Raw genomic sequence first — 22,790 nt, 5'->3', positions numbered from 1 at the left:
CGGAACAACAGACTAGTTCCAAATCGGGAAAGGAGTACATCAAAGCTATATATTGTCACCATGCTTATTTAACTTAGATGCGTAGTACATGATGAGAAATGCTGGGCTGGATGAAGCACAAGATGGAATCAAGATTGCCAGAAGAAATATCAACCACCTCAGATATGCAGATGACACCACCCTTATGGCAGACAGCAAAGAAGAACTGAAGAGCCTCTTGATGATAGTGAAAGAGTAGCGTGAAAAAGTTGGCTTAAAACTCAACATTCAGAAAACTAAGATCATGGCATCCAGTCCCATCACTTCATGGCAAATAGATGGGGCAACAATGGAAACAGTGAAAGACTTTATTTTGGGGGGCTCAAAAATCACTGCAGATGGTGACCACAGCCATGAAATTAAAAGACACTTCTCCTTGGAAGAAAAGCTATGACCAACCCAGACAGCGTATTAAAAAGCAGAGACATTACTTTGCCAACAAACATCTGTGTAGTCAAAGCTATGGTTTTTCCAGTAGTCATGTATGGATGTGAGTTGGACTATAAAGAAAGCGGAGCGCCAAAGAATTGATGCTTTTGAACTGTGATGTTGGAGAAGACTCTTGAGAGTCCCTAGGACTGCAAGGAAATCAAATCAGTCAATTCTAAAGGAAATCAGTCCTGAATATTCACTGGAAGGACTAATGCTGAAGCTGAAACTCCAATACTTTAGCCCCTTGATGTGAAGAACTGACTGCTTAGAAAAGACTCTGGTGCTGGTAAAGATCGAAGGCAGGAGGAGAAGTGGACGACAGAGGATCAGAATGTTGGGTGGCATCACTGACTCGATGGACATGAGTTTGAGTAAGCTCTGGGAGTTGATGGATAGGGAAGGCTGGCGTGCTGCAGTCCGTGGGGTTGCAGAGTCGGACATGACTGAGTGACTGAACTGACGGACTGAACTTGAAGAATATTGTTGCCATGGAAGAAAACTAAAGAGGATTTCATAATAAGGGAATGAAAAAGAACAACTTTCAGAAACCAAAGTAACATTTTCCAACGTTACTTTGGGATTTGGATTAGGGCTGCATCAGCATATAGATGGTTACTGAAGACCCGATACTGGATGAAATCACCTAGAAAGTAAAAGGAGAAGTCCAAGAAGTAGAAGTCCTTGTATATTCCTGTGTATAAAGATAGGAGAGGTGAAGACGAACTAAGACAGGAGGCTGAGGATTGGAAAGTAGGAGGGTAAACCAGCCATGTGTGGTATGCCAGAAGCCAAGGGAGGAAAAAAAAAAGTGCTTCACAGAGAAGAAAGTACTCAACCCTGTAGATGGCACTGATGGGTTGAGTAACTGAGAATTAGGTAATTGCCATTAACCCAGCAATATGGACGCCACTAGAAGGAAATGGCACCCCACTCCAGGGTTCTTGCCTGGAGAAACCCCGGGACGGGGGAGCGTGGTGGGCTGCCGTCTATTGGGTCGCACAGAGTCAGACACAACTGAAGCGAGTTAGCAGCAGCAGCAGCAGTTATCTTATGAAGAGACACTGCGGAGGCATTTTGGGAGTAAAAATGTAAAGTCAGTTCATGAGGTAATAAAAGGGGAAATACTGAAGACTGTAACAAAACTGTGTCAAAAAATTAACTAAGAAACAGGTATATAGACTATCATTCTTTCTCTCTGCCAACCAACTAAGTAGTTATCTTTTTCAAAGCTAAATTTGAGTCTTACCTCTGCTGTGAAGACTTCCTAGACTATCCCAGCCTCTTCTGAAATCCTGCATTACTTACATATTCATGCAATTTAGCACAGCAGGTATTGAAACTTTATCTAGTTTTCTAAGGGTTGCGAAACTTTACGTTAGGCTTTAGAACTCTTGACAATCCCACAGTTCCCAAACTGTGCACTGAGTCACACTCGGGTGTCACAGGGAAGTCAAAGGAACACCGCTGGATATGTTTAGTTAGTGATACTTCATAATTGTGGCATACCACAAAAACTACTAGCTCCAAGTAATTCACAGCTTCAGCAAAATACCACATTACACGCCATCAATGAATGATATCACATCTTTGCAAAACTGGCTTTTCTACAGTTGCTGTGATAAAAAGCAGGGCCAGGTGGGCTGGAAAGTGAGAGTGGCAGCATTCCATCCAATTCTAAGATTTGAGAGATTATTTGTCATCCAAGAAGTGCATATGCCCCATTAGTGAGTAGCTGCATATTTATAAAGGAAATAAAAACATTTTTTCAATTTGTATTATTTTTTCAGATGACCATTAAGTTTTTAGGAAGAAAATATTTACTAAGCTATTTAGACAAAAAATACTTAGTAAATAGAACTGTTAAGTATTTCTGTTGGGCAAGGAGTCTGGTGGGAAAAAAAAGTGCAGTAAACAGAGAAAAGTATGGAAACCTCTGAGTTGACCATTCCAATGCAGATGTCATGTATAAAAAGGATATGTAGTGAATGCTTTCTGAATGGATCTCTATTAACGCTTGCCTGGATAAGTGGTCTATCATCACTTGCTCTGCAACCATCTGTTTCTTCTTCTCTGCAGCCACAACATCCTGAGAAGAGAAAATGAAGAAAATGCCATTGTCCATAAAGCAGAACAATACTATAGTTAACACAAGAGTCCTAAAACATAAATTAAACATTTCCAATTTCTTTCTTAAATAGAGATTACCATATCATCATTTCCCAATGACTTCCCCAGTGGCTCAGCAGGGAAAGAATCTGCCTGCAACACAGGAGACACAGGAGATGTGGCTTTGATTCCTGGGTCAGGAAGATCCCCTGGAGAAGGAAATGGCAACTTGCTCCAGTATTCTTGCCTGAGAAATCCCGCGACAGAGGAGCCTTGAAGGCTACTGTCTATGGGGTTGCAAAGAGTTTGACATGACTGAGAGACTAAGCACATTCATATCATCATTAATAAATTTGAATTCCAATTATTTAATCTAAAAATACATTTATTTGCTAAAATGTAATGCCGTTAAAGTTTGGTAGAAATCATCAGTGATTTCCATATCAGTCAGACAATGGATGTAAAACCCAAAAGCAAGCGAGAGAGGTGACGTTGATGAGTATAGAGTCCCTGGAGAACAAGCACCCTGGGTGCTGACATTTACCGTGACTTATACTTTGGAGGAAAAGTCAGAACCACCCCCAGGCACATTGATTTAGAGAGCTGTGTAAACAGAAGGCAGATCAGAAGCAGAAATCACACAAATGCAACTGAAAAATGACAAAGTGGTAGAGATGGACATAAAAACCACAGGTTCACTGCTTCTGTTGTTCATTTAGTTAAAAACTAAGTTGAAAAGTTTCCACCCACATTTAAAAAGTAAATTGGTACTAATTTCACATGCATTCAAAATTTACTCATGTAAAATATCTCCTTTAAAAGATTGATACAGGGGTGCTACCACAATAGAGTAAAATGTGCTTAATGGTGAATTAAGATATGATGCCACTTAGAAAGTAATTGAATGGGAAAAGAAATCCACAAACACCTAGATGGCTCTGGATTATACTAAGAGCAGTAGCCAAAAGGCCTTATGTATTTAGTAACATCCAATCAAGTACAACTTCAGTGAAAAATGAAAGTTGCTCAGTCACGTCTGACCCTTTGCGACACTGTGAACTGTAGACTGCCAGTCTCTTCCATCCATGCAATTCTCCAGGCAAGAATACTGGAGTGGGTTGCCATTACCTTTTTAGGGGATCTTCTCAACCCAGGGATCAAACCAGGGACTCCTGCATTGCAGGCAGATTCTGAACTGTCTGAGCCACCAGGGAAGCCCCAAAAGAGTATACTTTAGAAATATACCAAAATAAGCCTTATCTGGGACACAACTTTGCAAGGAACATTTTTTAATTTTTCTATAACCCTGGTAATACTCCTTTTTCTATTAAGCATAAACATCTATATAATAATAGGCATATACAATAATGTACATGTGATTTTTAATAAACAAATCACCAACTTGGGACATCTGCAGAAAATCAGTCCACCTGGCCCAGAGATTGATTACGTCTTGCTGTCAGTTCAGAATGGATTGATTCAGGATGATTGCTATCCAAATAAAATCTATTTTGAATATCCACTCAATGATAACGTATCTAGCTAAATCCACATTGCTTTATTATTATTTAGGCCATCTAAAGCAGAATTTTCTCAATTTTAAGCCAACACACACTGATAGCCCATCAATCAATTACAGGTGTACCTGAGGTATTAATCACCTGGGGGTGTCTAGGGAGCCAATGGCCTCCAACTCCAAGCAGCTTGGTCTGCATATGCCAGGACACTATAGCAATGCTATAATTATCTATTTGTACAATAACTAGTCTAAGTAATACTCATTAAGAAATCTCATTCATTTTGTAAAAAGTATAAAGTTAACATTGAGACTAGGGCTTTGTTTCCCTTTTCTTAAAGAAAAATTACATTATCCCTGCCCTTCAGTTTTATTAGCTTATGATTTTCAAAACAAAAAGATTATCCAGCTACTTCTTTGTGGGGAAAGGGGTGACACCAGATTAGCCCACTGTCATCGTGGTCAGTTAACATTCTGAACAGTGTAAACTAAATTTTTACAGACTTCCAAAGATGGAAGATGACTTTTCCACAGTAAACATACCAAACGTCAATCCATGGTAGAAGTGAGGGCTGAACCTGGAGTATTAATGACTATTTACCTCAGTCCAACTTCAACTGTTGGAATCATTTCTTCAAATTTAAGGCTGCAAAATTTTGGAGGGCAAATTATCTTAAACGGTTTATCAAATCAGTAAAAGTACCAATAACTTACAGCATCAGATTTTCCTGTACTCCGTTGGAGAATGTGAGGGTTGGCTGCATAACCCAGCTGTAGCAGGGCTTTCCTGTCCAGAGTTGTCAGATCATCTGTGATGGCTTCTGCACCTTGTACACACTGGATGTGAAGCAATGAGTGAGCCCTCATATGCATGCTTAGAACATTTGCTTTTAACAATATAAAGAATAAAACAATGGCTGGATACATCAGATTAAGAGTATAGGCTCTGATAATCAGACCGCCTATTGAATCCAGCTCTCCCACTTTCTAGCTAGATGACATCTCTGTGCCTCAGTTTACTCATAAATAAAATGGCAATTAATTGGTAACTGTTTTGTACTCCAAAAAGTGATTAAATGAGGTGATACATGGGCAACACATTTCAGAAGTACCTGACATATAGTAAGCATTACATAAAAAATAGCAACTATTATAACTATAATTGTTCATTTGAGTCTTTGTAAAGTTAATAAATATGGGCATGTCATTCATTTATAAAGCTAAGTTCGCAAGTAAAATGATACTAATATATGGGTGTATCCTTTGAGATTGTTAAAATCAAACACAAACAGAAACCAGCCTTAAAAATTCCCTGAGCAGACAATACCAGTTTAGTCATCCAAGCAAAGCTTAATTTAGCTTATTTTACAAGACAAGTGAGACTAACTTGACCAGGGTTACTTCCTGCTTATGTCTCTAGAAACCATAAGTGAAACTTACACTGTTCCCCCAAACTGATATGAAGTAACCACTAACCCATCCCTTATCATTTAAGAAAATTCTGGTATTATAACCAATCACTGTGAAGCATCAACAGTCACTGCCTCCACACTATGTAAACTGCTTTATAACAATAGCTCCCTGGGTCTTTTTCCATGTTTAATTTGAGTACTTCCAGTTCACGAACTGACCGTTTGGTGTGTACACAAAACTTTTACTAATTACTGCTTTGGTGATTCATTGGTTTTATGTCTGATATTTCTGAACTTTTAACAACATTCTAAAGAGTTAAATGCTAAATTTTTCTCTGAATACTAGATGTGTTTTTATGAGCTTAACAAAATATAATGCTCCAATAGGATGACAACTTATCAAAAATGTAATAGATTACAAGAGTATCTCCCCAGGGCTTGTTCTTACTTCAGATTTTTCTTGAAAGGTCACATTTCATCTTCATAGTCTTTGCTGTCTCCATGACCTTTGATTGCTACATGAAACTTTATTATACATTTGTTTATGATTTGTTGCCTGCCTCTCCTGTTGTAAGTTCCATGAGGGCAGGAACCTTGTCTGTCTTTTTCATTGCAGGATCCCTGGTGCCAGAGCAGGACCACATGAGGTTGGCACTGTATATGTATCCAATGAATGAATAATAAATCTTAAGTGTGTATTATTGGGAAATAAATTTATGAGGATACTTTATAATTTTATTTATTTACCCACTAATATCTGTTTTTCCTAAGTAGTGATTTGACAGTCACCAAAAAGATGTTTAATATTATATAAGGTAAATTTAAGAAAGATTAAATTAACAGACATGTTTCAGTATAAGCCAGGTTCTGCATTAAGTATAGGTTGGAGGAAACTTTCAAAGGCATCTTACTTTGTTTCAACTTGTTTTCAGTCTTTTACCCAAGGGAAACAGTGGCATTTCCACTTGGCATCTCAGATTTAACCTCCCCAAATCAGACTTCACTGTGACATCCCCCACTCCAGTTAATGAAAAATACACCCTTTGAATCGCTCAGCTCAAAAAGCCTTAGCGTCATCTTTCATCTTTCCTTTCTCTCAAGCCTAAAACCAATCCATCACCAAATATTCTGAGCCTTACCTTCAGAAACTGTCTAGAATCGAAGTTCTGATTGTGACCAGTTCTTATCCAAATCTGCTGCAACCACCTGGGTCCAAGCAGGCATCCTTATCTCTTGCCTGCATTATTGGGATAGCCTCCACAGTAAAACCCATTCTCAACAAAACAGAATAGAAAGTAAAGTCCTGAAGTGGTCTACAAGACCTCTCCGATCTGCCTCCCAGCCTCTGCTTCCCTTTAACTCACTGAAAAAAATCTCCTCCCACCTCTCCCTTGCTCTTCTCCCTCATCATACTGCTCTTAATATTTCTTAAATACTCCATGCCCACTCCTATTTCACGACACTGAGAGTTTCTTCTACCTGGCTTGCCTCTTACCCCTTTTGAATGTGCCCTAAAATGTTACCTTATGGAAAAGATCTTCTCTGATGATCCTGTACAAACTACAACCCCAACCTTGGCTTTCCAAGTTTCCTTTACTCATAGAATTTATCATCATCTATCATATTAGAGGACTTCCTGGTAGCTCAGAAGATAAAGAATCTGCCTGCAATGCAGGAGATCCAGGTTCCATCTCTGGGTCAGGAAGATCCTCTGCAGAAGGGAATGGCTACCCAACTGGTTCATTCATTCATTTATTCTTTTTTTTTTTTCTGCAAGAGCAGGGATATTTGTCTGTTTTAGTCACTGACTTATCATCAGTGCCTGGAAAGGTACCTTGCATATCCTGAAACATTAGAGAACTATTTTTGAAAGAATGAACAATGAATGAATTAGTAGGTGTTTTGTCTTTTTATAGAGTTGGTGAAAAAAGGTATACTTGCAATGATCACACGCTAGTAATGTTCAAAATTCTCCAAGCCAGGCTTCAGCAATATGTGAACCGTGAACTTCCAAATGTTCAAGCTGGTTTTAGAAAAGGCAGAGGAACCAGAAATCAAATTGCCAAAATCCACTGGATCATCGAAAAAGCAAGAGAGTTCCAGAGAAACATCTATTTCTGCTTTATTGACTATGCCAAAGCCTTTGACTGTGTGGATCACAATAAGCTGTGGAAAATTCTTCAAGAGATGGGAATACCAGACCACTTGACCTGTCTCTTGAGAAACCTGTATGCAGGTCAGGAAGCAACAGTTAGAAGTGGACATGGAACAACAGACAGGTTCCAAATAGGAAAAGGAGTACATCAAGGCTGTATATTGTCACCCTGTGTATTTAACTTAGATGCAGAGCTTATCTTGAGAAATGCTGGGCTGGAAGAAGCACAAGCTGGAATCAAGATTGCCGGGAGAAATATCAATAACCTCAGATATGCAGATAACACCACCCTTATGACAGAAAGTGAAGAAGAACTGAAGAGCATCTTGAGAAGGTGAAAGAGGAGAGTGAAAAAGTTGGCTTAAAACTCAACATTCATAAAACGAAGATCATGGCATCTGGTCCCATCACTTCATGGCAAATAGATGGGGAAACAGTGGAAACAGTGGCTGACTTTATTTTGGGGGGCTCCAAAATCACTGCAGATGGTGATTGCAGCCAGGAAATTAAAAGACACTTACTCCTTGGAAGAAAAGTTATGATCAACCTAGACAGCATATTAAAAAGCTGAGACATTACTTTGTCAACAAAGGTCCATTTCGTTAAGGCTACGGTTTTTCCAGTAGTCATGTATGGATGTGAGAGTTGGTCTATAAAGAAAGCTGAGCGCAGAAGAATTGATGCTTTTGAACTGTGGTGTTGAAGACTCTTGAGAGTCCCTTGGACTGCAAGGACATTCAACTAGTCCATCCTAAAGGAGATCAGTCCAGGGTGTTCATTGGAAGGACTGATGTTGAAGGTGAAACTCCAATCCTTTGGCCGCCTGATGTGAAGAGCTGACTCATTTGAGAAGACCCTGATGCTGGGAAAGATTGAGGGCAGGAGGAGAAGGGGACAACAGAGTTTGAGATGGCTGGATGGCATCACCGACTCAATGGACATGGGTTTGGGTGGACTCTGGGAGTTGGTGATGGACAGAGATGCCTGGCATGCTGCGGTTCATGAGGTCGCAAAGAGTCGGACATGACTGAGAGACTGAACTGAACACAACTGAACGTAAGTACAATTAATTAATATTAATTTGGGAATTAATATTATTTCCTGTAAAATTGAAGTTTGATTTTCAGTGTTTTATTTAAAGGTATTTCATTACTTTAAAAATATATATATGCACACACACAAATATATATAAATTTACATTTTAGGTGGTAAAACAATTTGATAGTGAGATTCATCACCTTTTATACTAAATGGAAGGAAAACTCAACACAGGAATTTTGCCTTTAGAATCAAGCAGAGTGGAACTATTTTACTGTTTGATATTATCAGTTGATTGATGTATCAGCCTATTTAATTAGTAGCTATAGCCTTTAATTATTGTCTTGGATTCTAAATTCATCTAACTTTAGCTTTTCTTTATCAGCAAAGAGAATCAATTTGCATGTGACTTCCTGCTTTAAAGAGGGGCTATGTTTCAGATATCAGGGACCTCTTTTATTTCTAGAGATTTACTATCCCAGTGGTAATTCATGTAATTATAATAGGATTTATTAACAACAAATTTATACAGCAGTTTTGGTTCTAATAAGAGTATACTTTTAAATGACATCAGATAAGTTGCTCAAACTCCGTAAGTACAAGATTATTATATATAAAATATATAGAAACCAGGGATTTTTTGTAAGACTACCAAAGACATAGTAAACTTCTAATATGTAAGTTAAAAGAATCAAAAAAGTAAAACAAGATCTTCTCCAAAAGAACATATGCAAATACTGGCTTTTATTTATAAAACCCTTATTCATATGGGAAGATTTGCAAACAATATTTATCTTCTCTTAAACCAAAAGTAAACAAAGCATCCTCATTTGAACTTGTGTTCAGGGTATCGAGGTTTTTCTTTAAAACTATTTGAATTGTTTTGCCATGAAAAGGAAAGCATGCACTTACAGAAACTTTCATTCTGTTTTCCCAACATTATTACAGTGGTCTAAATATCACATGGTAGATCCTACAGATACTACACACCCAGATGCTAAACAGTTATGAAATTGTCCTACCTGCTATTACAGACACTAGAATACTATATTTATGTACATCTGTTTGAATCTGGAAAATTAGCTTTAAAATAAAAAAGACCAAATAGTCCCATAACTTTTGTTTCTCTTTTAGTGAAATACCATGGGTTTTAGTGAGTTCCAGATAGTCCCTACATGGATTAGAAAAAAAAATCTGATATGCCACATCCACTTACAACTTATTTAGGTATAAACTGACCATTCATAAATATAGGAGCAAAGTAAATATAATCAATTTAATGGCTTTCACAAGCATACCAGAAAGGTCAAAGTTGAATTTTAGAAAGGTTTTACAACTTATTCTTTTTACTCAACAGTAAATGCTAAGTAATACAACTATCAAACTTCCCTGAAAATACATTATTCTTATTAAAAGTTAACTGAATGAAGAATTGTATCTAAGTGCTCTTTATTTATGACCAGTAGTATCATAAATTATGTTTCCAAACCTTTCTAAAATTCACGGTTCACCTTTTTGATATGCTTGTGAAACACCATTAAATTTATTATGTTTACTTTGCTCTTATATTCATGAATGGTGAGTTTATATCTAATTAAGATTAAATTAAAATATAACAGCTTCAGCGATTCATGATATTAAAAATATCTCCCTAACTCAACTAGAAAACAATCATGGAGTGATGACAGTTTTAAAATAAAACAAGGTCACTTGAAAGTCTGAAACCACTTTTCAACTTTAAAGTTTAGTCTGTAAAGTGAGACAAATAGAGTTCAAGACAGCTACATCAGAAACAGATATGTAATATTGCCTTATTTCCAACCCAAGGCAAGTGAAAAACTACAGAGAAAAGATTAGGTCATATAACTAAATTTTTCACATCTGAAAATGGTGATAATAACCCACTGAAGTTGTTGTGAAGAATAAACTAGTTAATTTAAGTAAAGTCCTTAAAGAGAGTCCCTGGCACACAGAAATAAGTGTTACCTATTATACTTTATTCGGAGAAGGCAATGGCACCCCACTCCAGTACTCTTGCCTGGAAAATCCCATGGATGGAGGAGCCTGGTGGGCTGCAGTCCATGGGGTCACGAATAGTCAGATACAACTGAGCGACTTCACTTTCACTTTTCACTTTCATGCATTGGAGAAGGAAATGGCAACCCACTCCAGTGTTCTTGCCTGGAGAATCCCAAGGACGGGTGCGCCTGGTGGGCTGCCATCTATGGGGTTGCACAGAGTTGGACATGACTGAAGTGACTTAGCAGCAGCAGCATTATACTTTATTATGATTAACGGCAAGATAAATCAGGCAAAAAGATGTTTCTATAATAAAAACACTGTTTCCTTTAAATTCCATTACAATTTTGTAAAGCCTCGCACATTACCTTGTCATCTGTCTTGTTTCTTGGAGTCTGTTGACGTGTGATACTTGACTCTGCCTTTTCGGCATTTCTCTGACTGTATTGTTTATATCCCCCTGTCATTTCCGTTTTGTATTGCTGATGTTTTAGTTTATATTTGTCTGTTGGTGCTGGCAAATTTTCAGGTATTCTGTCCTGCTCCAAGAAGTAAAAAGAAAAAGAATGCTATCGTGATACAAAATTCAAAATTACTATTAATTTTCCTTATTAACATTAAACAAGTTTACCATTTACCTTAGCATTTATGCTTAAGAAACAGATCACTATGATCTATTTTCTAAGGAGAGGTAATATTTAAAACATTTAGCTGGTGCAGCATGCCTGAGTGGGCACTGGCCTCAAATACCCTAAGCCTATATCTTGTTTCACAGCTGGAGATCAGTCCTAGTTCTAGAACAGAGAGAAGAAAGAAAGACATTTCTCTCTACTTAGGAGTTTTAGATAGATTATTTTACTCCTGCCTCAGAAAACCTCCATTGCAAAACATTTCTTCCAGAATAGTCATTGGAATTGGAGGTCACTCATATTGAGAAGCTCTGGTTGCCATTTCTAGAATATTGAAATATTCTGTCTTATGGTGTTATCTGGCTCCCTTCCACATGTCCATGGAATGAAAGGTAGCACAGCCAGGAGATAAGAGAAACCTACAAAGAATAGTAAGAAAATATATACTGTCCCAGAGAGGGACAGCAACTCCAATAGGAGGATAAAGCCAGTACAACATTTTCTATTTGAAACATTTTGTATCCAAGTCTATACCCCAGGAGAAGAATGAGAAGAAGCTTTGGGTGGAAACTGTAACATGATGCCGATTAAGGTACTTTCATGTAATTTAACCAAGACAAGATGGCGGAGATCACGAATGGAAAAAGATTAACAAAGACAGAAAAGTGAGCCCACCTGGTCAAAGACTGCTAGTCAGAACTTGTGCTCGTGACATGAAATAAAACCCTTAATATTGTTTCAAGTATAAATATGTCCCAAGGAGACAGTTTGGAATAAATAGTTATTATTTACTTCATAGTATCCTCATAGCCTAAAGTATGTCAAGAGACATACAAGTTTCAAGAGACCAGTTTTACATTGTTAAACTAGCAACATCTGATCTAATTTTCTGCCATTAGTATAAACCTGTAGTTTACCAATTTTGTAAGGCATTTTAAAAATGCCATTCTTATGTGAGGCAAAAATGTAAAACAAAGTAAAATTCATCAACAGTATTGTCTGAGATACTAATATACACTATGCGTGTGTGTTAGTCATCCAGTTGTGTCCGACTCTTTGGACCCCGTGGACTGTAGACTGCCAGGCTCCTCTGTCCATGGAATCCTCCAGGCAAGAACACTGGAGTGGGTAGCCATTCCCTTCTCCAGGGGACCTTCCCCACCCAGGGATCGAACACAGGTCTCCTGTATTGCAGGCAGATTCTGTACCGTCTGGGCCACCAGGGAAATCCTAATAGACACTAACTATATTTAAACTAAACAAAACAGAGATTGAATATAATGAAATTTATGGATTAAATAGAGTGACAAGTGCATGCTGTACTTCTGAGAGTTGGTAATAGGAAGTAAATACTAACCAGGTCATATAGATGATGCTGAGTATACAGTTTGTGACACGGTGTTACCCAACCAAAAGCAAAAGATGAATTTGTTGGGTTAAAATGAATATGTGCTGTACTAAGTGGCATATATGGTAAACCATCCTAAAAAATAAAATTAAATGACACTAGTGATATGCTACCTATAGCACTGTGTTCAAATGTTTATAATATGAAATACCAAGTAAAAATTACCTCCTCATCAGAGTCAACAAGGCTTCCCAGATCAAGCTGTGGGACCCTGAAAGAAATAGTTATGTATCCCATAATTTTTTTAAATGAGTCTTTAATAGTTGCAAGTCATATATGCTATATCTTACTATATAAACAGGTAAACTGAAGCCAATTGTGTGCTGGTTCTTACCAGCTGTGAGAGGCTTTTGTTAAATGTTCAGTAATATTTTGCACAGGTTGTTAACACAGAATTATTAAGATTAAAATTATGTAAACTTATAATTACATCAATTATATGAAAAACAAAGGTAATAAATATTCAAAACCCCTCACTTCTTACTAGCTTAACTATACTTCACTATTTCTTGCTTTATAGAGTTTATTTATAGCTATCATATCTGAATGGCAATACAGGGCTGGCATATCTTTCCAACTCTGTGTTCAGTGATAGACTGAAATCAGCCACAGTGGGATTATTTACACAAACATGGGCAGATGTTATGAATCAGGCCTTGATATATTATTTTGTTGATTTCCAAGGCTGATAAACGTGGTGGAGAAAATGTTAGTAGTGCATATTAAACTTAAAGTATTCCCTGTGACTGTCACATGGTGAATAACAAAAAACTGAGAAAATATTATTCTAGTATTCAAAACTATTACTTGATTCAGCAAAGAAATCGCTCATGTCACTCTACAATTAATGAAACTATCAACCAATATTCACCCTGATTGATATTTTCACAGAAAACGTATAATCAACTTAAAATATACTTAACTTTATTTATAATTAGCAAGTAAAACATATGATAACCTTACAGTACATGTCTAGAAAACCAGTTGTTAGACATTTTCCAGCAAACGACTGACTGTCATCACTTACTCAATACTGTATCCAGCATGTACACCCAGCTCTGTTCTTTGTCTGGATGAGCAAACAGGTATCTATTTTGTGGAACATGTGAAATTGCTGATATTTGCCCATTGTTAATCTATAAAAATGTCATTTTTATATAGTTCAGGTTAATATATTACTTTTTAATTTCTATTTTCCAAGAAGCCCTGTAGTCTAATATATTGGATTGACCAAAAAGTTCATTTGAACTTTTCCATAAGATGTTACAGAAAAACCCAGATGAACATTTTGGCCAACCCAATATTTGAAAGAATATAAAAATCATATCCTTCCAAATTTTAAAAAGCAAAAATTTTAAATATACAACAATTAATGTATTCCAGTCTAAAATTAAATCACTTTAATAAGACTGATAAAATCATCATATTCCTCAAGATAAGATTAAAGAACAGATAACCTCCTATTAAATCCATTTTGACCATCCCAATAAAAGTGCAATATTTTATATACATTTTTTAATAAGTGCTCTTAGCTGAATTTTCTAAATAAAATAATATTTTAATGTTTTCAGGAAAATATAAAAATAATACTAAAGAAAATTAAACAACAAGGGAAGTATTAGCCTTAGTCCTATCACAGGAAATACTTTAGTTTGGACAGAATAATTTTCAGGGCATCAACATGTATATAAACTTTTCTGTAGTTCATAGTCATAGCTAAATATGTAATTTTTCTTTCTTTATTTGCTTGTCAATGTATATTTACATATTTACCCATTAAACAGTTCAAATATGAAGAAATGTAACTTACACAGGTAGGCAAGGATCCGCCATAGCACATGATTTGAGGTCCATCTTTGCTTTAATTAAAAAAATTAGAATCAGTATGCATGTGTCATTTATTTATACTTTAAAAGATAACCAATGTGCCAATGCAACAAGACCAATTATAATTTTTCTCAGTAAGCTTATATAAGAAATATTTAGGAAGCCCCATCCCTACTGTGCTTGATATGCAGAGATAGGACCATAACCGGCATAGGACTCTGCTCAGGAAGACATTCACTCAGACAATGTGGAAAATACATGCTGAGACAGAGCAGCTGCACAGAGCGTGTGTACCCAACCTAGTCTAGGGAATTGAGTTAGCTTTTTTCAAAATAAAAAAGGAAACTTTAAATGGAGCTGTGAAGGATAGGTAGGAGTTAGTTAGCCAGACCAAGAGAGAAGGGAGAAAACTGCTCAAGCCAGGAAGAACAACTTATACTGCACAGGCCCACAGGCAAGAGCTGACAGAAGAGACTGAAATCCAGAGTGTGAGGAGGTAGTGGACAGAGCTGTTAAATTATAATGCAAATTAAGGAGCCTGGACTTTATCCCAAAGGAAATGGGAAGACAGTATAGGATTTAAGTAAAAAATGACAAATATATACAGGTATATGTTTGTAAATATTTGATTTTATTGCTAAAAAAATGGGTTCAAAGGGAGGGGATAAATGGATACCTATGGCTGATTCATGTTGAGGTTTGACAGAAAACAACAAAATTCTGTAAAGTAATTATTCTTCAATTAAAAAATATAAATTAAAAAAAACTAATATGTTTCAATACATTGACAATAAAATGTCATCTTTATGTACCTGTGGGGGAAAAAAATAGGCAAAGACCTGAATATTACAGTGAGCTTAGCCACCATGGAAAAAGAACTATGTAGGAATCTTGGGGAAAGCTAAAGTTAATAAAAGCAGGAAATAATTTATTTATAAGCACTTACAGCTTACTTGTGAAATATTATCTACTGGGTCATTTTTATATTGATAGCAAGTACAGAAATTATATTCAAGACTGGGCTTCATCACTCAGACTACGAGAAAAACTCAGAGAAAAATTCAGCTCAGTATCAACTTTAATATGGCATTGTATTAAGTACTGTCCCAATAAATAGTTAAAATGTAGGAACGTAAAGTCACAAGATGATCATCTAAATGGATGTATATATATTTAATATATAATAACAAAATAAAAACAAATGTATATATTGATTCTATTTAATAATAAATCTAAAATATAATTTCATATATATGAAAGAGTAAAAAGTGAGTGTTAGTTGTTCAGTTGTCTCTGCCTCTCTGCGACAGCACGGACTGTAGCCTGCCAGACTCCTCTGTCCATGGGGTTCTCTGTGGACAGAGGATCTAAATAGAATATAGCTGTAGTTTTCATCATCTTCATGATCATTATTATTCCCAAGAAAATGTTTTAACAGACATATTAAAATCTGTTAAATAGGTCTATCTAATAATGAGGCCATAGGGATACATATTTCAGAATGGCAGTTATCTTTCCTGTCTGCTATGCTAAGTCACTTCAGTCGTGTCCGACTCTGTGCGACCCTTGTGCTAGCCAATCCAGAATAAAGATAAATTATAGTTTGCAAATCCCTAGGCCAGAGATCAGCAATCTAGACTCAGCTTTGTTTTTATGCTAAAGTTTCGTTGGCACACAGCCATGTTCATTTATTTACAAATTGCCTATGCGTTCTCAAAAAAACTGCCAAGTGGAGACACTGTGCAGCCATAAAGCCAAAAATATTTTTATTTTAAAAGTTGGATATTTTTGTATCCAACATTTATTTTATCCAATTCATTTTTAATGCATTTTATTTTTTAGAAGTTTTAGGTTCACAGCAAAACTGCATAAAATGTACAGAGATTTGCCACATATTCTCTGAACTTACACCTGTATAGCCTCTCCCAAGAAGGGCTGCTTTGATTAAAATTATCAAATAGTTCAGATTTAACCCATAATATTGTGAACCATAAAAACCCCAAAGCTGTCACTCATGTATATAAGGGAGATGGCTGAACACAGAGGAAAGAGCACAGATACTGAAGTCAGAACTGAAGCTCAAAATCCTGACAAGTCACTTAATCTCTGCTGCTGCTGCTGCTGCTGCTAAGTCGCTTCAGTCATGTCCGACTCTGTGCGACCCCATAGAAGACAGCCCACCAGGCTCCCTCATCCCTGGGATTCTCTAGGCAAGAACACTGGAGTGGGTTGCCATTTCCTTCTCCAATGCATGAAAGTGAAAAGTGAAAGTGAAGTCGCTCAGTCGTAGCCCACTCTTAGCGACCCCATGGACTGCAGCCTACCAGGCTCCTCCGTCCATGGGATTTTCCAGGCAAGAGTACTGGAGTGGGGTGCCATTGCCTTCTCCAACTTAATCTCTAGGAGCCTCAGTTCTTCCATATCTAAAAGCAGGTGAGGCCTGTCCCCTTGGGAGATGGTCCACACTGTGGAATGTGCTTCTCCCAGGGCCACCCTTACCTTTGGGGATGGACCACATTCTCTCTATGGAATGCGTACCTCTAAATAAATCCACTTCTTACCTATCACTCTGTCTCTCCCTAAATTCTTTCTGCAACCAGAAATAAAGAACCTGAGCTTTAGTGAGTCCTGACACCAGCCTCCAATTAACTCCGGATGCTTGAAAGGAACCCTTAAACATCTCAGAGAGGAATGTTAAACTAATTAGGTTTATTTGGAACTAAGGCCCCCACCGAGGTGGAGGATGAAATGATGCTGTTGACCCTTCTGACTTCAGTCAAGTAACGCCTGGACTCTGTCAACCTTTGCCCCTATTCTACACTCAATTCTCCTCTGCTCAAGCCCCATCATGAACATGCATGGACCCTTAGCTTAAAACTTCCCCAGTCTTGCAGTTCAGGGAGAGTGTGCTTTGGGAAAAGGTCCATACTGTTCTCCTTACTTGCTGCAAGTAATAAATCCTTCCTTTTCCCAAATAAATAGATAGATAAAAATAAATAAGGGAGGTTAATAATAATACCTAACTCAAAGGTTTGTTGTAAGAATAAAGTAAACTGCTGAAACATTTATTGTGTTTGCTGATAAACAGTAAGTAGGCATTCAGTATTTGAAACAGTAAGAATAGCAAGGAAATATATATCAATGTTATGTATTTCTAAACTAAATTTTATGTTTGCTCAATTCTGTGGTGATTACAGAGACAAAGTAGCTTTACACTTACACCTAATCGATAATATACAGTAGTGATATTATGAAGGTTGAAAAGAGTGAAAGTCCTAACAATAGAAACCCAGATTCTTTTCCTACCTAGCTAACACATAATATATATTGATTATTTTCTTATTCTTTCTCCTTTTTTAATTTTTTTATTTTATATGTATGCAGACATACATAGACAATTCTTAAATAATAATAAGAAAACATTTATATTAAGCTTAATTAAAAATAAAACATTCAAGTAATGATCAATTTTCAAGTAATGATTATCTTCAATTTTTTCTGTTATTCGAATCTAAGTATTAATTCTAAATATTTGGGAGGATGAATTGTCATAAAAACACAAAGAAAGGAGTCAGAAAATTATTTAATGCATCATCCTACAAGAGGAAAATTATATAGCATACATACTTATAGTAGCTTCTTTCTTCCAGAGAATGGCTGAGTTTGAGTTTTAGGAGAAAGAGCAACTCTTTTAACCTCCAAATCCATTCAAGTTCATGTCTTTACCAAGCAGTATACTTTGAAAAAGGTAAAACAATATAAAATTGTAAGTCTTATTCTAATATTAAATAAGTCATACAAATTACATAATAATATTACATGGAAAGAAGTCAGGTGGTTAATCACTTTTCCATCTTTCACCAAAATCAACTTTCTGTGAGGCGACTACATTATGTGGGGCAACATTTATGGGGTAAATATTAGTCTGAGCAATGGCCCCCCTGAAGACGTTCATGTCCTAATCATCAGACTCTATGAGTATGTTACCTTAAATGGCGAAAAGTTTTCCAGATATGATTAAGTTAGGATTTCAAAATATGGAGATTATCCTGAATTATCCGGGGGACCCAATTAATCACCTTATAAACGGAAGGCGGGACGATCAGAGTGAGAAAGATCTGAAGATGGATGCGCAGGTCAGACAGGAGCCAAGATTTTAAGCAGCATTGACTCATACCTTCAACGATTAAGCTCCCGTTCCAGGTGATACTGACTCACTGTGTAGACGTCTTTTCAAAACCTTGAAGGAATGTAAATGTACTCCTGTTATGATGGTCTTTGTTATGACAAGATATAAAACTGTGCTGAAAACCCATCTGCTCCAGAGCATTTTCCTCAGAGCTATCTGAGAGGATGTTTTCCAGGCTATAGTCCCCTGCGTGCATGCTAGTCACTTCAGTCGTGTTTGACTGTGTGTGACCCTATGGACTGTAGCCAGCCAGGCTGCTCTATCCATGGGATTCTCCAGATAAGAAATTGGAGTGGGTTGCCATGTTCTCCTCCAGGGAGTCTTCCTGGCCCAGGGATTGAACCCATGCCTCTTAGATCTCCTGCACTGGCACATAGGTTCTTTACCACTAGCGCCACCCAGGAAGCCCCGCCCACTATAGTCCTTAGTTTTGACTCAAATAAAACTCTCTTCTATTCATGTTGCTGTTGTTGTTGTTGTTTAGTTGCTGAGTCACGTCCGACTCTTGGCTGTTGATCGTCCCCATTGACACCCATTTCCATAGCCCTCTCTCCAAAAACTCCCTTGCCCTAAGCCTGGGGTTCTACTGCATGAGCGAAGTCAGGAAGATTTACCAATCAACAGCAGACTTATTCTGAAAGCATCCCAGATCATTAGATTTGAGAACACCCTGACAGCACTAGCAAATGGCTTTCTTTTCAGAGATAGCTTTCAGAAGGAAGAAACTTTGTGGCTCCTCTGGTGACTCAGTGGTGAAGAGTCTGCCTGCCAATGCAGGAGACTCAGGTTCGATTCCTGATCCAGGAAGATCCCAAATGCCATGCAGCAATGAAGCCCATGCACCACAAATATTGAGCCTGTGCTCTAGGGCACAGGAGCCACAACTACTGAGCCCACATGCCACAGCTGTTGAAGCCAGATGCCCTAGAGCCCGTGTTCCACAAAAGAGAAGCCGCCACAGAGAGAAGCCCGTGCACCTCAACCAGACAGCAGCCCCCACTCACCAGAACCAGAGAAAAGCCTGAGCAGCAAAGAAGGCCCAGCACTTTGAGTCACTTCGCAAGCGCTATTGTATTTGCCAAGATGACTAGTGGCCATCAAACCGAGTTGAAACAGAGGTGCTAAACAATCAGCTACCTGCCTGACTCCATACATCAGCCTCACATTATTTACACCTTAGTAACATTATCGTCCAGCTTCCCACATGGCACTCGTGGTAAAGAACACTCCTGCCAATGAAGGAGACACAAGAGACACAGGTTCTATTCCTAGATGGGGAAGATCCCCTGGCAACCTACTCCAGTATGCTTGTCCGGAGAAACGCATGGACAGAGGAGCCTGGCAGGCTATAGTCCATAGGGTTGCAAAAAGCTGAAGCACAGCACAACATTATAGCCATTTCAAATCACTATGGGCCACTTTAAGTCACCGTACCGTGCGTGAAAATAATAAAAACAACAAAATTTATACCCTAAATGTCCATGATCTTCTCGTTCCTTTCCCCAGGCATGACAGTCATCATTCTTCACTGTAATTAGCTCTTTTTATCTCCCAAATAAACAATCAAGACCACGAAGGTTAGTATCTGATGCCTTTAATATAGCAGATGCTTCAGTTCAGTTCAGTTCAGTTCAGTCACTCAGTCGTGTCCGACTCTTTGCGACCCCATGAATCGCAGCATGCCAGGCCTCCCTGTCCATCACCAACTCCCAGAGTTCACTCAGACTCAGGTCCATCAAGTCAGTGATGCCAGATGCTTACTAAAGTCAATAAATAAACTAATGCATAATCAAATACCTGAATACATTTGAAACATATCCTTAGTTTCACACCTCTGCACTTATTATGACATGATCATAATGCCCCTCTACAAATTCTGTCTTCAAAAAATTAGATAAGGTGTTCAAAGTGTATTAAGCATAAAGAAGAGTAGCTATGATTCTTCACCACTCTAACTATAATCCTCAAAAAGGCAAAGATTACTACTGGTTTTCCTCACGCTATAGCTCAGCACTTAACAGGAAAATAGTAGGAGCTTAAATATTTGTTAAAGTGAATTCAGATATGTGTTATTTCAGAATAACAATTACTAGCTGTAAAATCCCATGGATGGAGGAGCCTGGAGGGCTGCAGTCCATAGGGTAGTTAAGAGTTGGACAGGACTGAGCGACTTCACTTTCACTTTTCGCTTTCACGCGCTGGAGAAGGAAATGGCAACCCACTCCAGTGTTCTTGCCTGGAGAATCCCAGGGACGGGGGAGCCTGGTGGGCTGCCGTCTATGGGGTCGCACAGAGTCGCACACGACTGAAGCAACTTAGAGCAGCAGCAGCAGCATTGATAAAACAGCTCAACCTTCTGACTATCAGACCCAGAAAAGTGAATTTTACTTTGCCAAATTATTCGCTAGTTATTGCAGAGTTTGAAGTCACACGGGTTTCAGACCTGAATTTCAGTTCTACACCATTTCCGGTACAAGCAATAGGGAAGGGGATGGGAATTAGCTGCACAGACTAAGGAAAACCAGAAACCTAAAGTAAAGTGAAGTGAAGTGGTTCATTCGTGTCCGACTCTTTGTGACCCCATGGACTGTAGTGTACCAAGCTCCTCAGTCCGTGGAATTTTTCAGGCTTTAGGCAAGAGTACTGGAGTGGGTTGCCATTTCCTTCTACAGGGGATCTTCCCGACGCGGGATCGAGCCCCGGTCTCTGGCATTGCAGGCAGAGGCTGTACCATCTGAGCCACCAGGGAAGCCCAGAAACCTAAACTTGGTGGTAAAAAGATCAGCATTTCAAACAAGTGGCTTGGAGCTAAATCCTGATTGCATACCAAGGGCTGTCTTTGCCCTAAGCGCTGAATATGTAGTTGGGGTATGCTGGGGATAGGGTAGCAAGAGGAGAGAAGAGCAAGGTCTGATGGCTTCTGTCTCCACCCAAACAGCTGCCAAGTCATGAGACGTTATTTCTAGCATATAATGAATGCTGGGTTGTTAACTAATAGAACCATGTCTTTCCATGTTAGCTTTTGTGCTACCAAAACGAACTGAACTCACCTTCCACTTCCCTGATTTTTAAAGATGATTTTGTCCAGCTCCATTATCATCACTTCTCTTTTGGTATTAGGGGGTATAAGGCTGCTTATACCAAATCAGAACATAGTGAAAAGCGAAGGATAAATTGATCAAATCCAGTCCATAAGCAAGGAGAGAGGAAAAGAGATGTGTAAATACAATTTCATATTTAAACTCCACGCAGGTGAGGATCAAGTCCTCCTCGAAGCCCAGGGGATAAAGATCCAGGTGTCTGATGGAACTTAGGATCATTCCTAATTTCAAACACAGCAGAGTAACTGCCTTCACATCACTCCCCAGAAAGCTGAGATTATACTTAAGAGCACCTGCAATGTACTAGCACCCTCTTCCTACCTGAGATTCATGGACTAGGGCAGGACTCAAGTGGCAACCAACCTGACATGACGCAACCAATCCAGGGAAAGAGTAAGTCCAAGATGGGAGAGCTGGAAAAGGTATAAACTGAAGCAATTCCACCGAGAGAACTCCCTTGAGGCCGTTTCAGAGGGGAGGAGCCACAAAAGAGACAGCTCTCAGCAAAGGCTCTGGCCAACTCAGACCCGCGTCTGTAGGTTGCCTTGACAACAGGCCTCTGCGCGCCGGGCCGGGACCCCTCTCACTTCCGGGGAAAAAGAGATCTTTGGCCGAGGCCCCGGCTCCGCTGGCCCCACCTACCGGCCCTCAGCTGTTTCTGCCCTTGCTTCCTCTGCCTGGCATGTGCCACAGGAGCTCCGGACCCCTAGTGGGACTCGCGGAAAAGCCGCAGAGCTGTTCTGCGTCCAGGCATCCTAGGAGACCAGTTCCGGCGCGTTTCTAGCCTTGGCAGAGAGCTGCGCGGACGCACTTTTTTGCTCTTGTACTGCGCCGGAAGAGGGCCAAAGTCGGCCCCGCGGCGGTTTGTGCAATTCTTCTTTAAAGTGAATTCTATTTAACATATTTTATAGGGCACAGA

At 38.6% G+C, this 22,790-nt stretch overlaps 1 protein-coding gene across 13 annotated transcripts in view; it reads right to left on the bottom strand.

The window, feature by feature from the left end:
- Nucleotides 1–22,649, bottom strand: part of CAPS2 (calcyphosine 2) — a 47,432-nt gene extending 24,783 nt beyond the window's left edge. The window contains exons 1-10 of one of the 13 annotated variants that reach the window (XM_025284442.3): nucleotides 22,235–22,648; nucleotides 21,821–21,901; nucleotides 18,661–18,821; nucleotides 18,209–18,318; nucleotides 14,565–14,613; nucleotides 12,920–12,965; nucleotides 12,704–12,829; nucleotides 11,086–11,256; nucleotides 4,808–4,930; nucleotides 2,490–2,557 (exon numbers count right to left, since the gene is read on the bottom strand). In XM_025284442.3, coding sequence (XP_025140227.3) covers nucleotides 2,490–2,557; nucleotides 4,808–4,930; nucleotides 11,086–11,256; nucleotides 12,704–12,829; nucleotides 12,920–12,965; nucleotides 14,565–14,608 — 578 coding nt within the window. In that variant the 5' untranslated portion in view covers nucleotides 14,609–14,613; nucleotides 18,209–18,318; nucleotides 18,661–18,821; nucleotides 21,821–21,901; nucleotides 22,235–22,648. Of the gene's footprint in view, nucleotides 1–2,489; nucleotides 2,558–4,807; nucleotides 4,931–11,085; nucleotides 11,257–12,703; nucleotides 12,830–12,919; nucleotides 12,966–13,781; nucleotides 13,943–14,564; nucleotides 14,614–18,208; nucleotides 18,319–18,660; nucleotides 18,822–21,820; nucleotides 21,902–22,234 lie in introns of those variants that run through there. The other 12 variants (XM_025284459.3, XM_025284441.3, XM_025284447.3 and 9 more) reach the window with 12 other exon arrangements.
- Nucleotides 22,650–22,790: the final 141 nt, after the last annotated feature.

Source organism: Bubalus bubalis, chromosome 4 (genome assembly GCF_019923935.1).
Source record: "Bubalus bubalis isolate 160015118507 breed Murrah chromosome 4, NDDB_SH_1, whole genome shotgun sequence".
NCBI lineage: Eukaryota > Metazoa > Chordata > Mammalia > Artiodactyla > Bovidae > Bubalus > Bubalus bubalis.
Note: the sequence above shows the minus strand (reverse complement) of the source record. Positions and strands in the feature narration are given on the sequence as shown.